Source organism: Trachurus trachurus (genome assembly GCF_905171665.1).
Source record: "Trachurus trachurus genome assembly, chromosome: 15".
NCBI classification, from domain to species: Eukaryota; Metazoa; Chordata; class Actinopteri; order Carangiformes; family Carangidae; genus Trachurus; species Trachurus trachurus.
The window spans coordinates 10,447,514-10,464,750 of record NC_139906.1 but is presented as its reverse complement, the minus strand read 5'-3'; the positions used below and the strand labels follow the sequence as shown (position 1 = coordinate 10,464,750).

Here is a 17,237-nt window from a genome sequence, read left to right as displayed (position 1 = left end):
TTTAAAACCAACCACGAATATATTCAGAAAAGAGAAGTATAATCAAATTAAGTACACAATGTAAAGTTAAAAACACAATGACAACACAGAAAGACTGAAAAAAAGATACAACATAAAGCTTAATAAAATAGGTAAGACAAAATTGTGTTTAAACTGAAATATCTGCAAGCTGCATTAATAATGTACAGAATTTATGCAACATATCTGACATATGTATCATACATTTAGCTGGAATACAGTAATTTTGCATGAAGAGGACAGATTGTTATATAAAAATGGATTTCCATCTGATACAACTATACTAGCCATTTAATTTGTCTTAAAGAAGAAAAACTCAGCACCTTGCTAATGAGCCTGAATTGAATCTAATCACATGCACACACGTTACCAACTAACAATGAAACCCCTGGAGACCTCTTCTGTGTCACACTGGAATCAACTACTGTGACTTAAACTAAACAAATGAAACAGCCACAGAGAAACGTGATGTGTCGGTGAGTCTGATCCAATCAAATCTAAAGATATCAGGAATCTATAAAGCAGAACTGTGGGTGTTACACAGTCGACAATCCACTGGTAGAATTTATGTTAACAGCACCGTCATCATTATCCAGATCTGGAGGAGCATTCCTCCCATAGAAATGTATATCTAAATGTATATAACAGTGTATGTGAATCATGTTGTTGCATTGACAAAAAATAGTATTTAATTCATGAAATATTGACTATCAAAATAAAAAAAACACATAACCCACAAACTGTTGCTTAATAAATTCTACATCTTCTTCTCATCTTGATAGCTTGGGAGTAAAAGTTGCCTACCTGCAGGAAACGCACCTAAACAAATCTGATCACATGAAGATACGCAGGCGCTGGGTAGGACAATCATATCATTCTCTCTTTAATAGCCGGTCAAGAGGCACAGCTATTTTGATCCATAAATCTCTGCAGTTCACCCCTTCAGACATCATTGCAGATCCTCAGGGCCGCTACATAATTGTTACAGGTTGTATTGTTAACACTCCTGTGATACTAGCTAACCTATATGCACCCAATTGGGACAATGATAAATTTTTCTCTGATTTGCTATATAGTTTACCCAATCTAGACTCCCACTATTTAATTTTAGGTGGGGACTTCAACTGCTGCCTCAATCCAGTTTTGGACAGGTCTTCAGCTAACCCTTCCAATCGATCTAAATCTGCCCAAGTGATTAATTCTTTTCTTGAAGACTACGCTGTTTCAGATCTATGGCGAAGCATGAACCCCACCACTCGGTCTTACTCCTTTTTCTCCCAGGTACATCAGACATTTTCCCGTATCGACTATTTTTTAGTAGATAATCGTTTACTCTCTTCAGTCGAGGCCTGCTTATACAATGCCATAGTCATATCAGACCATTCCCCCCTCACAGCTACTTTTAGGTTTGCGCACAATACTCCTAGACCCCGCTGGAGACTTAGTTCCATTGCATTATCTCAGGAGGAATTTGTGCACTTTGTAGCTGACCAAATAGGATTTTTTGTTGAGATTAACTCTTCTCCGGACATCTCTTGTACAACTTTGTGGGAGTCACTAAAAGCGTACCTGAGAGGCCAGATAATTTCACATATATCTTATAATAAAAAGCAAGCTAATCAAAAATTATCAGACATAACTGCTCGAATTTTGCAATTAGAACTGGCATACTCAAGCTCCCCCTCACCTGACTTATTGAAGGAGCTTCTGCTTGAGAGAAATAAATTTGACACTTTATCAACCAGTGAAGCAGAGAATATGCTCTGGAGATCCCGACATACACACTATGAATTTGGTGACAAAGCCAGTAAGATTCTTGCCCATCAACTTAGACAAGCGGCTGCCTCACAACTTATCACAAAGATTCAAACAGCTGATGGTTGTACACATGACAATAAAATAATAAATGATATGTTCAGGGACTACTACAGTTCAATTTACTCCTCTGAGCATGACTCTTGTCCCACATTTGACGTTTTTTTTCAAAATTTGAACATGCCCACTATTAACGAAGAGTCTAAGAACATATTAGAAAATCCCATCACTGCTGAAGAACTGAACGTGGCTATTAAAACACTTCAGAGTGGAAAGAGTCCGGGGCCGGATGGGTTCCCATCTGAGTTTTTCAAGAAATTTTCCACCCACCTAATCCCTCACATGCTAAACATGTATAACGAGTCTCTTGATTTAGGTGTACTGCCCCAAACGCTAAGAGAGGCATCTATATCCTTGATACTGAAAAAGAATAAGGACCCTAATCATTGTGAATCTTATCGCCCCATCTCATTACTGAATGTAGATGTCAAGATTTTAGCCAAGGTGTTAGCATTGAGATTGGAGAAATTCTTACCCCAGATAATTTCCCCTGACCAAACGGGATTTATAAAAAATAGATTTTCTTTTTTTAATATTAGGCGACTTTTAAACATTATTTATCATGATTCAGATCCTACCACCCCAGAGCTTATCATGTCCATGGATGCTGAAAAAGCCTTCGATAGGCTGGAGTGGGGGTATTTGTTTTATGCATTGGATAAATTTGGCTTTGGAAAACAATTTATTAATTGGATCAGACTTTTATACAGTATGCCAGTAGCCTCAGTTTGTACCAATGGGATGCACTCTGAGTACTTTGCAATTTCTCGTGGAACAAGGCAGGGCTGCCCTCTATCACCTCTACTTTTTGCATTGGCCATAGAGCCCTTAGCAATCGCAATAAGACAGGACACGACAATGATTGGCTTATTCAGGAAGGGAATAGAGCAAAGAATTTCACTTTATGCAGATGATATGATTCTGTATGTTGCACACCCGGACATATCTATGCCCAGGATCCTCTCCATCCTCGAGAGCTTTGGTAAAATCTCAGGGTATAAAATAAACCTTCAGAAAAGTGAGGTGTTCCCTATTAACTCCCTGGCCCGCTCTTACTCTTTCCACACATTTCCCTTTAAGGTTACTCTTGACCAGTTCACATACTTGGGGGTGCAAATTACAAACAGTATAGGCAGACTTTTCAAAGAGAATTTCAACCCACTAGTAACCAAGGTAGAGCAGAATTTTAAACGCTGGATGCCTCTACATCTGTCACTTGCTGGTAGAATAAATGCTATAAAGATGAATGTTTTGCCCAAATTTAGCTATCTTTTTCAATGTCTTCCAGTATATATTCCCATGTCTTTTTTTAAACGCCTGGACACTCTTATATCCAGCTTCATCTGGAATAATAAGAGTCCACGATTGAGCAGAGCCTATTTACAACGTCCAAAGGTGTTAGGTGGTATGGCTCTGCCCAACTTTCAATTGTATTATTGGGCTGCTAATATTCGACCTATTCTTCATTGGCTATATGAGGATCCAGGTGCTGACGCCCCCTCATGGTGCACTCTTGAGGCTAGATCCTGTGCCCCGTCCTCATTGTCAGCATTAATCCACGCTCCTCTAGCCTCAGACACCGCCCTGTATACAAGAAATATCATAGTCAGAACAACACTTAGAATATGGAAGCAGGTCCGCCGGCACTACGGATGGCATAGTTTTTCACTGAGATCCCCTATCCATGCAAATCACATGTTTCCCCCCTCTCTTCAGGACAGTGTGTTTCTGCAGTGGCAAAACAGAGGGCTGCGCACACAGCAGGACCTCTTCATAGACGGCTCCTTTGCCTCCTTTCAACAATTGCGCACTAAATTTCTTATTCCGCATACACAGTTCTTTCGATACTTACAATTGCGTGATTTCATCCGCAAACAGCTGCCTCATTTCCCAGAACGTCCCCCGAGCTCTGATATAGACTCTCTTTTGGCACCTGTGCAGTCATTTAAAGGTATAATATCTAACCTATATAGTGCACTTTCGTCCCAAAAAAACGTATCCCTTGACACCATTAAACATAGATGGGAGCAGGATTTAGGTGAGACCATACTTAATGAAACTTGGGATGCAATATTAAAAAGAGTCCACACCTCCTCTATCTGTGCAAGGCATGGACTAATACAATGCAAAATATTACATCGAGCTCACTGGACCAAAGAGAAGTTATCAGAGAAATTCCCAGACATAGATCCAGCGTGCAACCGTTGTAAAATGACCCCATCCTCATATATACACACGTTCTGGAGCTGCTTCAAGCTGACGACCTACTGGACTTTGGTGTTTAATACACTCTCTGAGGTCCTGGAGATGTCTATATCTCCCTGCCCCATCATAGCTCTCTTTGGAGTGCCGTCCGGTATTTACGGCCTAAATAACTCCCAGTGTGACTTTCTGGCTTTCTGTACCCTGCTTGCCCGTCGCTTAATCCTTCTGAAATGGAAAGATGCCATCCCTCCATCCCACACACTTTGGATCAGAAATATTTTATATTATATGAAATTGGAAAAAATAAAATACACGCTTAGAGGTTCAACTGGTAAATTCAATAAGATTTGGCAACCCTTTCTGAGATATGTGGAAGAGAAATCACAGCTGGATGAATCAAGTTAATTAGGACAACCACTGACTTCATTGTGTCCAGATGACAACCCGCTTAAATACTATCCTGTATGTACTGTACTTAATGTTTTTTGTTTTCTTGTTTTTCTGTAATATTCTTTCCTTTTCTTGTTAATATGTCCCTTATTATGACATGCCTAACATACATTGTCTTAGATTTATTCATCTGTTTTTTTTTTCTTTCATTTTTTTCTTTTTTTTTATCGTTATTATTACTATTTATTTATGTATTCATTTATTTTCACTTCATGGGGTGGGGACTCTGTTCTGAGTGTTCCTGTATGTATGTGTTTTATTGTGAAAAAACCTTAATAAACAAAGTTTAAAAAAAAAAAAAAAAAAAAAAAAAATTCTACATCTTCATGTGTGTATGTTACTGTAACATCAGATGCTACTAACAGTAATGAAAGGGTGACTAAACTGATGAATGGACTAGTTTTTACCATAATTTATCTGGGTGTCACTCTGCACTGCTAGTTGATATAACATCAAGTAAAAGTGGAGATAGGCTGAGCGTAAAATACAGCGCGCTATGAAAATCTTGTGCATGATTTAACCTGCCCTTTGGCGTTCAGAGTGAACACCCAGTGAAAGCATAAAGAATGGTGTAGTTAATCTTTACGGTGGACAGATTTAATGGAACGGTGTCAAGTGACAATAGCTGGAAAAGCCATCGGAGTGAACCTAATGCGATCAGAATAGCCCGTGTCTGTCTCCCATCTAGGAATTTACAGCAGGGGAGAAAGCCCAGGTGAGCCTTTCCTATCCCCATGTATACACCCACCCACCCACCTCCACTCCCCCCACATCCACACACACTCACAGATACAAAAGCTCTTTCCTCTTCACCTTTTACGCCATCACATGCTCAAACACACACACACACTGGAGGCTCCTAAAAAACATCTATGGCCTTCACTGCAAAAACTTCACTTCAAACAACTCTATTTAGCAGCATATAAACACTTGGTTGTAAGAAAAACCAAAGTGTTAATTAATGTATCTGTCAACAGCTATAACTCCTTCTGTGGGCACCTGTAACCACGTTGGGTTGGTGTATAAACAGATAATGAATGAAATGAAAATATAGTAAAATATGGCCATAAAAATATGTCTTCACAGGGGAATTTATAATTTCTCAATACACTGTATATGTGTGTCCAACTACTTTACAGTGTGCTCTAACTGTATGTTGGGTATTTCATGTTTTAATTGCTGCACTGTTTGAATTAAATGTGTTAAACTGAAGCCAGAGAAGTCAAATGTTTCACTCTCACTGAACTCTTCATTTGTTGATATGTCTCTCCGTGTCTCAGGACTCGCTCTGCCAGGTGACCTTTCACTCGAGCAAAGGGCACCCGCAGTGTGCTTGTGTGTGTGTGTGAGTGTGTGTTTTGTAACCGTACGCGTCCAGCACACGGGGAGTGCATTAATGCTCGTACTCCCCTGGCCATCCCTCTCCTTCTCTCTCTCCCTCGCTCTCTTTTTTGACCGTAACTCTACACCATGCACCCCCAACCCCAACCCCAACCCCAACCCACCCTCCCCGTCTTCGCTCCCCGAACCCCCTACTGTTTTATCCTGTTTTATGGGACACACCTGATACACCAAAAAATGCATAATGGCCGAGGAGAGGGTGAAATCAATGTGCTCATCAATAAACATACCACTGTGTCTGACCTCCATGCGCCGTAAAATTGAACAGAAACCAACAGAAGGGGCTCAACATGTCAGACATGCTTGTGTTGTGAAAGCAAAATATTTGGTCCATTTCCAACGGGACTCTGAGAATTCACCATGTTGTCAATGGTTGTTTTTTTTATTTGCTGTTATTAACAATAGGGTCACACTATATATTAGTCCAATTAAACCATTTAAAGGTCATATGTGTAATTCTGGAATAAATAAATTACTTTTATTTTTACCAATAACATACTTGCTGATCATTATTGAATTTGTTGACAACTTTATTTATAAAAATGACTGACGTAAACAACCATTAAGACATCAGAAAACACTGATATCTTTCATTTTGTTGCAGTGTTGGTTTAATCCATTACTGTAAATGACCTGTCTGTCAGGTTTGGAGTGATTACAGGTTATAAATGATCGCCTGGTCGACCAGGTCCTGCAGCCTGAGCCTGTGATTTACATTTCGGCTTCAAAGTTTATATTTTATTCCGAGGCCGGCATGTGTCTGAGCTTTACTCTCAAACATGGGGTTGATTTTGGGGGGAGGCACTGAGAGGGAAGATCTGAGTAGAGCACAAACCACCATCATACTGATGAACTTTGATTTGATTCTTCTGTCTGTGTGGGTGTTCCTCATAGTTCTTGGCTTGGACATGGGCACGGTTTCATCTGTTCATGTATGCCTGTAAACACTGGCCCTGCACCGACTCTCTGTGTGACTGTATCGGCCAAAACCAGACGGTCTGTGAGCCATTTTCACTCCTATTTGAATTTATAATATAAGAAAGGTCCAGTCCCAAAACCCTGCGACTCTGCAGGCATTTTCCACCACCTACGAGAATGTTGTTTATATTGAATCAGTGGAAAACTTTGGTTAAAATTTAAGTAATGTTTTAAAGATGACATTAATACCAATCTGTACAACTGTGTAGTAGAAAAATACACAAAAACCCAATTATTTATTAATGCATGGACTGTACTCAATAAAATATATCACACACTGTTTTGGTAAAAATATTACAGTTGGAAGTTAAAGTGTATTTTTGGTATTTCTACCTTTAGATCAAACTGTTTACTGTGCAGTTTCTGCTTCCCCTGGCAGTGCAGCTGTAGCTCTTACATTAAATCCACTCATGGTTTTTGCATTATCAAAGAGGAATTTCAGAATAAAACATGTTATTCTCATTTCACCTGATGGTTTCATCTGTGTTTATGAACAGCCTGCTGTTACCTGCAGCCAGAGGAGAGGGAGGAGTTAACCCACTAACTGTTAACTGAAGCTGATGCACGATTCAGATCCAATGAAAATGAATATGATAAACACACTGGGACTGCTGTGTGTTATAATGAGATATTAAAATATGCTTATTTTTTTTAAATGTAGAAGCTCATATCTTCATTTATAAAGGTTTAGATAAATTGGTACAAACTTTTTTGTATTTGTATGGAAGCCTGCAGTAAAAGAAAGTGAGCATTTAGTGACAGTGCAACAGGTGATGCCCCTCTGTGTCAGCTGACTCACTTTCCACTTTGCAGTCACAGTATATAAGTAATGTTAATCCCAGCTGTTTTACTGACCCGCCTCAGCCACAAATCTCTTCAAGCAACAAGTGCTGTGAGTCGTTAACTGTTCACAATCGGTGCCATCGTTTGTTTCAGAAAGCAGAAAGTTTGTTGTGCACCGTTCTACCGGTGAAGCTTGTCTGTGAAATGCGGGGATAGTCTCTCCTATCATCCATGACCTGCAGGTCCTGGGTTCAATCCTTAAAATCTGCTGAAGTTTCCTTTAGCAGAAATAGTGAATCTCCCTCCAGCTCTGAGGCTGCTGCTATAAAAAGTCTGACCTCTGACCTCCCTGAGTGGGGTCTAAGTGAAAGGAGAATTTCCCCACTGGGACCAATAATGTGTCACATTGTAACTATCATCACTGTACCTGACAGTGTTAACATCACTTAAAACAGCCCCAGGTCAAACGACTGTCTGCTGCTGGGAGTGAAAACCTTGTATCTTGTTTTTGTTGTTGTTGATTTCTGTGCATCACATAAGTAAAAAGACTGTTTATACACTGAGCTGAGAGTAATTTAGGAAGTCAAAAAAAAATACATTTTGTATAGTTAAAAATAATTTTAAAAAATACACCAATTTTTTTTTTTTGATTTTTTTTTTCAGCTTTGTACTTTTTTTCTGCAGCTCTTTGTAGCTATAATATGTTTTACAGTGATCTAGATGGAGACGTCAGTCACTGCTCGTCGTGATCTTTTTTTCTTTTCTTTTTGCTTTATCAATCGTCTCTGTGGTTTTTTCTCAGTTCATTCCGTTAATGTGCTGTGAAAGTGAAGCTGAACATCTTCACTACGCGTCCATTCACACATTACCCTCTTGTGTAAAATCACACTTCAACCTAACTCAAGTCTTAAATGACGGCAGCTTCCCCTCTGATTACTCACACTGTTAAAATGAAGTAACAGGTAGTTTTCCTACACTCCTTTCGTTTTGCTTAATAACTCTTTAACGAAAAGCTTCTTACTTAATAATCCACACATGACGGGCCTTTACCAAATTATATAACCGAGAAATGTTCGTATTCAAATGCCGATTGATAACGATCCTGATGGTTTTTTTTCCCTGTAATATGAGTTTATAAATGCCATATTTCATTCCGTCTCTTTTTTTCATTTTCAGCTTTACTTTTTTCGCAGGTTAATGAGTAGCCTAAACGACCGGACGACTGCAAACAACTGCAGCAGAAAGAAAATATATTAATATCAATATAAAAAGGAAGAGAAAATACAAAATAAGAGGAAAGAAAACGTTATACTTTCAGTATTATAAATACAACTAAAGCTCAGAAAGGTGGAAATTAAATTTATTTTGCCTGAACATGAAAAAATTGTGATTTCTTTCGCTGCTGTTTTTGCAAAGGTTAGGGTTGAATACATATTTTTAAATGGAAAAAATAATATTGTTTAGTTTGGCTACCTATGAGATATAATTAAAACAGCGTGGTAAAAATGTGTTTAAGAACGGTTTATAGTCATTAACAGATTAATGTCTGTATTTAATGGGGCCTCAAATTGTGCATGTTGTGTTTATAATTGCGCGTGCACGCACCCTAATCACGACAGGAATAACTCAGGACCTGTCAGTGATGGAATAAAACACAGATCCCAGGTCAGAACAACTCTCTTCCGTTTACCTGACGAGCTGTACAAGTGACTGGACGTGACGCTCAACAAGCTCAAACCGCTGCTGACTGCTTCATGACTTCTGTCCGGGGGCGGAGTGCTGCTCTGTACTACACTGTCTGCCTCCGCACTTGACGTTTAATATCCGCAACATCCTCACCCCGTGCTGAACTGACAGGCGATTTTGGGAAAAAAAAAAAAAGCCTGCAGATGAATCCGAGCGAGAAACCACGACGAGTTCGCACCTGTCTAACTGTTTACCCTGACGCCTCTGCTGCGTTCACGGCGCGGCCATTATTCCCATTAGACAGGAATCAAACCAGCCTGTCCAACCAGTGCGCGCCTACTTAGGCCCTTTCTTCAACACTACACTGGCAGATTTTTTTTCTCACATCTTCTGCCCCCAAAAAACCCTCTAATAGCCACCCCACACCCCTTCCACCCACCAACCCACCCACCCACCCACTCACTCACAATACCAGTTCCCATTTCAAGCCTTATGGGAAACAAGAGGGAGTGAAAAGCACTGGGAGACGAAAATCACAGCTCTTTGTGGGGTTACAGAGTTGGTTTGGTGAGAGACCAACTATTCCGTGTTATGTCTCCTCACAAGCCGCCGTTATAGGCTTGTTTTGAGTGGACCCATATGCACTGAAGTCCTCGTTAATTAGAAAGTGTGGGCTTTGGGCTGCTTGTGTAATTGACCTTCATGCGCCAGGAGCCGCGGCCCGTAGTACTACACAACAAGGTGCGACTGATCCCTTTCGCATTCACAGTCGGCTGCAGGGAGACACTTCACACACTCTCTTTGCCTGCACTTTTCATATTTGCACTCCCATTAGAGCCGCCCGGGCATTTATTACTCCGCCATAATCTGCATTTACTCTCACTGTGTAGCTTTAAATTAAGAAAATAGTTCTGCACCAGACTGAACAGAACAACAACAACAGTCTGTAAACTAACAAAGCCACCCGCGGTTGTGAATTATGCTTTATAATTATGCATATCTGCAATATTGGAGGGGGTGGGGAGGGGGCTGGAGTGGATTGGGGGGTAAAGGGGAGTGGAGGGGAGGAGGGGGTGCACCACGGCTGTTCAAACAAAGTGTCTTCTTTCAACGCCCGTTTCCAGTTCTGTGTTTTCTCTCGCTCTCTCCCTCTCTCCGCCAAACACTACGGCACTTTTGTTCTCCTCGGCGGAGCGCGGAGAGATAAGGTGTCATCACTTAAACATCAAGGTTCCCGGTTGGAAAAGCAACGTCTACATTTCGGCCAAACTTCGCCTGAACGTAGCGGCCACACGCCCAGTGCGTCACTCTCCTGACTGACTGACTGACTGACTGCTGTTGTTTTTTTTTTTTTTTTTTTACAAAGCACTTCACCAAAGGTTGATGTTTGTCTTTTTCTTTTCTCTTCCCTTTTTTCATTTCGTCACTTGAACAGCAAAGCTTAGGTGAACTTTGACCTTTAAAGTCCATCATCAATTTGGAAAAAAACAACACCAAAAAAACATCTAAACTTGCATATAATTCAGTCCTTAGTAATACAAAAAAAAAAAAAACTATAAATGTAAAGCACAATACATCGGTGTCCACTGGCTACTGCCTGTTTTCTTCTATATTTCCACGAGTCTGGTCGTGACCTGTGGAATGGGGGAGAAACAGATAGTTGCAGTGTATCCACCTTAACGACCCTCCCTCAGCATTTATGATTAGATGGTGGATAATCCAGGGATATCGACCCGTGCACGCCGGCAGACTGCCCACACATAAAGCACAATATCCCCTTTCTTGGAGCAGGCATACGTGTCAGAGGCTAAGAGCCCCAGGTTTTTTTGTAATGCTATCTGATCAGACATTTCCTCCACGGTATGAAGGAACTGGTGGCTCCGTGCACGCGCGGAAACCACAGAAAATTGTAGTTAAGGTGCATTATATATTCAGTATATGCTGCACCTACATTTTTACATAAAATTAAACCTAATCATTAAAAAATAACCATTTAAAAGTGCAAAAGAATATGCTGGAAATGCACAGTCTCCAGTAAAGCTCCCCATGATGGTGCAAAGATTGATATTTGTCATTTATATATTTCTTCTTTTTTCTTTTTTTTCAGTGTGACCCATTTTTAAAATAGAAAGGTTATACCGAGGCGTCCTTGCACATGAACGAAAAATGCCAAGAATCATTCAGAATGAAAGAAATTCTCGCTTTTAATCCATGTAGTTCTTTTTCTTTTATTGTAAAGGGTATATGAAACTATAGGTGAGTCGTTTTATGTTTCATCATTTATCGCAAAGTTTACATGCAGTCTCTCTCCAAATGAAAATGCAGCAAATAATAATAATAATTATAATAATTATAATAATATCAAGAGATTAAGATATTGCATCTTATCATGGCTCGTATAAGACACTTGAGAATATCATACCCCATCACCCCCACCCCACCCCCACTCGAAAAAAAATGTAATTGCTTATGGCTCTCTTGGAAAACCCTATGTAAACAAAAAGGCGATGGGGTACCTGTAGCTCGGTGCCTATAGAGTCTGTTCATAACATCTAAACCCCTAAAACAACAACGGTAATTGTAAAAAGAATTAAGACATTTTATTGTTATTGTTTTCAACAATATAACATGTTACGTTATTACATTCCGGTAAAATACTTTTTTTCTTCTTCCTTTCTTCCCTTCTTTATCTTTGTTTTCTAAAACGACCTACATCCACCTTTCCTCCGCAACACCACTGCAAAAAAAAAAGAAAAGAAAAAAAAATGCTCCGTCCGAACAGCTCATGTAATCTCACATCTATTCATCATTTGTTATATTGTCCTCAAGTGAATCTGAGAAAACTGATGTCAATAAGGTCAAGAAAATGGCGTCTGGTTTAAGGTGGTCTGTATTCCCGAAAATTTCTTTAAGTGCTCTGCTTTGACACTTGTTTCTAGAAACTCCTTGAAACAAGATAAAGGTGAGTTTGTGTTTTTTGGTGGAAATGGAGGTGCTGCGTTCACGGGCAGGTTTTATCCACCTGCTTTAAAAAGAGTTTAAAGGTTGGAAATGAGACTAAATGATTTGTTACGGTGGCTGTTCTCGCAGTGTTCCAGTCTGTCTGCGTCGCACCTTATGCCGCAAGTGCTCAAAGCCTCGTCTCGGGCCACCTTGAAAATTACTTTTTCCAAAAAAGAAAAAAAAAAGAAAGAAAAAGAAAAGAAAAACGCTGCTCTCTCTTTGTCCCCCTCGTGTCGTTTCTTTTTTTTTTAAGAGCCAAGGTCCACTAGATTAGAAGACATAGGGTTCAGTATGGTGTCATGGTGCAATGAGTGGTGATGGTGCACCGAGTCTGGACCGCTCGGTACCGGGATGGCGCTGGGTCCCGGCGGGGGCGCCAGGCCGTGCAGGGACTGTAAACCGGAGTTTGAGCCGAGCAGCAGAGCCGGACTCGGAGACGTGTGATGATCCGGTGTCCCCGAGGGCGTTTTATCGTCATCCGAGCTCCCCAATAGAGTTTTATTTCCATTCATGGAAGAAGTCAATGGGTTGTGACTATTGCTGTTGGAGTTCTCGTTGTTTTCCCTGCGAACAGAAAACAGCCACATGTTAGTCTGGTCACAGTGCAGATAAACTTGTAACACACACTCTCTCATACACACACAGGCTAAACACACACATACACACACACACAGCTGCAACTACCTGCAGCAAGAGTGTGTGAGAAATGTGATCAAGTTGTAACCTCACTTTTTACAAGTCGAGATTACACTCATTAAAAACCAGAAGGCGAAGGAAAATAAAATAAAAGGGAAGTATTTGTTGGCCAATCAAATTATTTTAATGTTATTATTTTGAGAAGAAAAGAGAAAACAAAACAAAACAAAACACACACAGGGTAATTATTAAAAAGACGCACCTAGGCCTACAAACACTTACACACACACTCACACAGTGCTAAAATAGTATTGCCCTTGCTACTGTGTGCACTGGTATACTAATTGGGTTGTGCTATATTTACAATAGCCACAATAAGCCTCATTAAAGTCTAATGATTTATTAATGCATCAATCAGTAAAGCGTTCATGCGCACGTGTACCAAGGTGCAAACAATTAGGAAGTCATTGAAATAATTAGAGGCCATCGCTCAGCTCAGCTCAGCTCAGCAGAGCAGAGACAAAGTTACAGTCACTGAAAACTAGTTATCTATTTGTCTGCTGAGCGCTGCTCATTTGTATTTATGGCAAATTAATGAAACCGCAGGGACTTGTGGGTAAAGGCGCCTATATCCCAGTGGGCGAGAGTGGCTTTAGATGTCTGAATAAGTGACAGCTCTAATTATTGCTAAACGCGTGTATGTTGCGTATGGGCCACAGTTCATATGTTTGCAGTGGTGAGTAAGGCTTTTCTTAGTGGGAGGACATGATTTACGTGGAGCTTTCAGCCCGAATTAGTGGCCAGAGGGTGAAAGAAGACACCAACTCGGCGAACACCTGACTAAAACACGTCTCCCAGACCTCTCTGCACGGCTGCCTGTGTAATTTCCAAACTTTGAAACGTAGCTACAAACGACTCCGAATGAAATGTCAGTCGGGCTGATATGGAGGACACACACACGCACAAACACACAGACACACAAACACACAGACAGGGCCGACTCACCAATCACACCGCAAAACAACTTTTAAACGTGTCCCGAGATGTCTTTTACTCCACATCTATACCGTTTGCACGTTAGGATCTGGAGGGTTTAAGTATTGGCTCCTCTCATCTTCACGTGGAAGTCAAATTTCAAGTTATAATAGAGTGTGATTACTAAAACATAAAAGTGGAGTAAATGCTGCTTTTATATCCTTGTAATTTACCTGAAAACGAGCCCTTTCATTTTCTCTGTTTCAACTTTTACGCACGGCCTGCACGATTATCACAAGAATGACTACAGCTACAGGTCTGAGAAAGTGGCTGCTCATAAGGTTATTTCCCCACAAATAGACACAGATGCCAGGATAGAAGTGGGGTGAATAGTTAAGAGCTGAAAATATATTAATAGTTGATCAAAGCAGTAAAATGCTAGAATTAAAAAACTGTTGCACGAGCGCTCAGTGGAGTGTTTGTTTGTGACTCAGCAACATTTGCTATTGAACAGGACCTGTATCTGATTTAGCCTGATAATAATCATGATAATGATAAAAACAAAAACAAAAATAAAGTGAAACTATATAGCTCTCGGTGTAAAAGGAGTCTTCTCTTACCTCTCCTTCGCCTCCGCCGCTCGGTCTCTCTGCCGTCGGTTTTTGAACCAGTTGCTGACCTGCGTGGTGGTGAGTCCCGTGGCCTCGGCCAGCTCTCTTTTCTCCCGCGGAGACGGATACGGGTTGTGGGTGTACCACTCTCGCAGGACGCTCCGGCTCTTCTCCTTGAAGCAGTAGCTCGTCTCCTCTCCGTCCCAGATCGAGCGGGGCAGGGGGAACTTTCTCCTGACGCGGTACTTCCCCACGGCGCCGAGCGGACGGCCTCTCAGCTTCTCTGCCTCGATGTAGTGCGCTTTGAGCCACAGCTGCTGCAGCTTCGGGTGGTTGTGCGGAGAAAACTGGTGGCTCTCCAGGATCTTGTAGAGCTCTCGGAAGTTCCCCCGGTGAAAAGCGACGACGGCTTTCGCTTTGAGCACGCTCTCATTTTTGTGGAGGTGCTCGCACGCCGGCAGCGACCAGAGGAAGCGCCCCAGCCGCTCGATGTTCCCCCCTTGCTGGAGGACTTCGCAGACACACGCCACTTGTTCCTGCGTAAAACCAAACGTCGGAAGCATGGACATGGCGACAACGTAAACCAATGCAGATTATATTGTGCCTTTACTTCCACGTCTCCCCTCTCAGTCTCACATCAAATCAAAACGCATTAAGTCCATAAGCGACAAAAAAGGTCCCCAAAAGAGCAGGCAGAACCTTGAGCTGACCGCGGATAGGTAATATCCAACTGCGTACTGAGGGATAAACTCAAGTCCATTCAGCCATGCAAACCCCAGGCGACAACTCCTCATAAAGTTGGTGAGAAAGAGAGAAAGTTGTTACTCCTTCCACCGTCCTCCTCCACCTTTTCTATGCCGTTTCAACATAACCTACTCCCGGAGACCGGGCTCGCTGGCTCGTTTTAATAATATTATTCTAAGCTGGCAAGACAAGCGATTATATGAACTCTGATTGGTCGGTTATTTGACCCGGGGATGGTGAGGATAAGACAATAGCCTTAGTCAAATTATTTGCCATGGTTACGCTGTCACTCAAAGTAACCCGATATGCTTTGAGGTGGCTCCCTGGCAAAGTCAACCCGATTGTTCCCTTCACGAGCAGCCCGCCTACCAATAGAAATATTGCTCAGATTTTTCTTCTAAAAGAGTTTTTTTTTCTTTCCCCGTCACGTTGACAGACACCTCGGGCAGCCAAAGAGCGCAGAGCTGGGGGGAGTGTGGTAGAGGCAGAGCAGCGCTGATCCAGCAGCTGGGGGAAGGATGGCGCCAGAGCGCACAGAGCCTGCTGCAGTACCTCAGTCCTCTGTGGCCCCTGGCACCTCGCACACATCAATCAAGAGCTCCACTAACGCCCGGAAACTTTAAAGTTAGTTACGTTTATCATTTCATAGAGAGAAGAGAGCGTCAGCTGTCCGTGACAAATGACGCAGCGTTTAATTAAAAGCTCGCGAACCCGCAATGACGCAAACAATCCAATAAATATAAACAAAACATCTACGAGGTTAGAGATTTATGTTTGTTTTAGCTTGGATATAATTAGATACATTTTATCTTTGATCATTAGAAATAGCAAAAAATGTTACAGCCATTTGTAAATAGAAATATTTGCATGTTTTTTCATGTAATTGGGAATACTCGTCTCAGCATACTGTAATAAGAAAAATAAAATCGCTTTAAACTTTGAAGAAAGTCCAGACAGATAAAGTTATAAAGCATCTTATCATAATTATTATAACTTTGCGCTGTTCTGTATAGACAGTATGCGCTATAATATTCACAAAGGGAGTTTATCCGTTTAAAGTGCTAGTTTATATTAAGTTTACATAATTTACATAATTTAAAGATCTAATCTGGTATAAATGCTATCTTTCTGCATGGAGTAGGTGTCCCTCCGCGGCTCATAATAACGTTGCCATGATGAGGTTTATTATCTGATGCGTGTGACAGCAAAGGTGCTGATGAATATCTAAATGGGGGCTGAGGGAGCGGCTGCAGGAGCGCAGCAGAATATGGCGAACAATCTGAAGGTGCATGTGCGTCCGACTGTGGGATGAAGAGTCGGTGCGCGGCGGGCAGTTTGTTGGACAGAGGAGCGGAGGAGGAGAGAGGACAGAAGAGGAGAGGAGAGAAGCGGCGTGAAGCAGCAGCAGCAGCAGCAGCGGTGAGAGCAAAACATTTAAGTTTAATGCAGAGGTGGAGGAGGATGAACTCAGAGATCATCAGAATCAGCGGATGAAAGGAAGACACTTCCTGAGTAATCATTTCAACATGATGATGATGACGAAGATGATGATAATTGGGAGAAACAAAGGGAGAGATGTAGGAAAATGTGAGAGAATGGATTTTAGAGTGATGAGGTTTTTGTGGAGCAGAGATGCGATACTTGTTGAGATGATGAGTTTTCACCTGGCGACTGACTCTTAACAGAAAAAAAATCCCACTCAGCTGCTGTGGATGTAACGTCGTCAGGTGCACGCGGGGACGTGTGTCACGCGGACGGCCGTGTGCGTTATTGACCGCTGCCAGAGGCCAGAGATTGACCATGTCGGTAGATTTCTATCGCCTCACCAGAGGGACCTCTTCATTAGAGACACGATTGTCAGCTACACCCTCA

General features: G+C 41.5%; 1 protein-coding gene across 1 annotated transcript; it reads right to left on the bottom strand.

Moving 5' to 3' along the window:
• Positions 1 to 11,611: 11,611 nt before the first annotated feature.
• On the bottom strand, positions 11,612 to 15,719 carry six2a (SIX homeobox 2a). The gene is made up of 2 exons (XM_083988165.1): positions 14,631 to 15,719; positions 11,612 to 12,963 (listed from the first exon to the last, which is right to left on the bottom strand). Exons 1-2 carry the CDS (start codon positions 15,188 to 15,190, stop codon positions 12,648 to 12,650), a joined length of 876 nt encoding a protein of 291 aa, XP_083844291.1. The 5' UTR covers positions 15,191 to 15,719; the 3' UTR covers positions 11,612 to 12,647.
• Positions 15,720 to 17,237: the final 1,518 nt, after the last annotated feature.

Bases quoted from the DNA above. Each gene is read 5' to 3' on its own strand.
- six2a (XM_083988165.1), bottom strand. From the start codon at position 15,190: ATGTCCATGCTTCCGACGTTTGGTTTTACGCAGGAACAAGTGGCGTGT. The intron at 12,964-14,630 runs GTAAGAGAAGAC...TTCTGTTCGCAG, and splicing joins GCGGCGGAGGCGAAGGAGAG to GGAAAACAACGAGAACTCCA.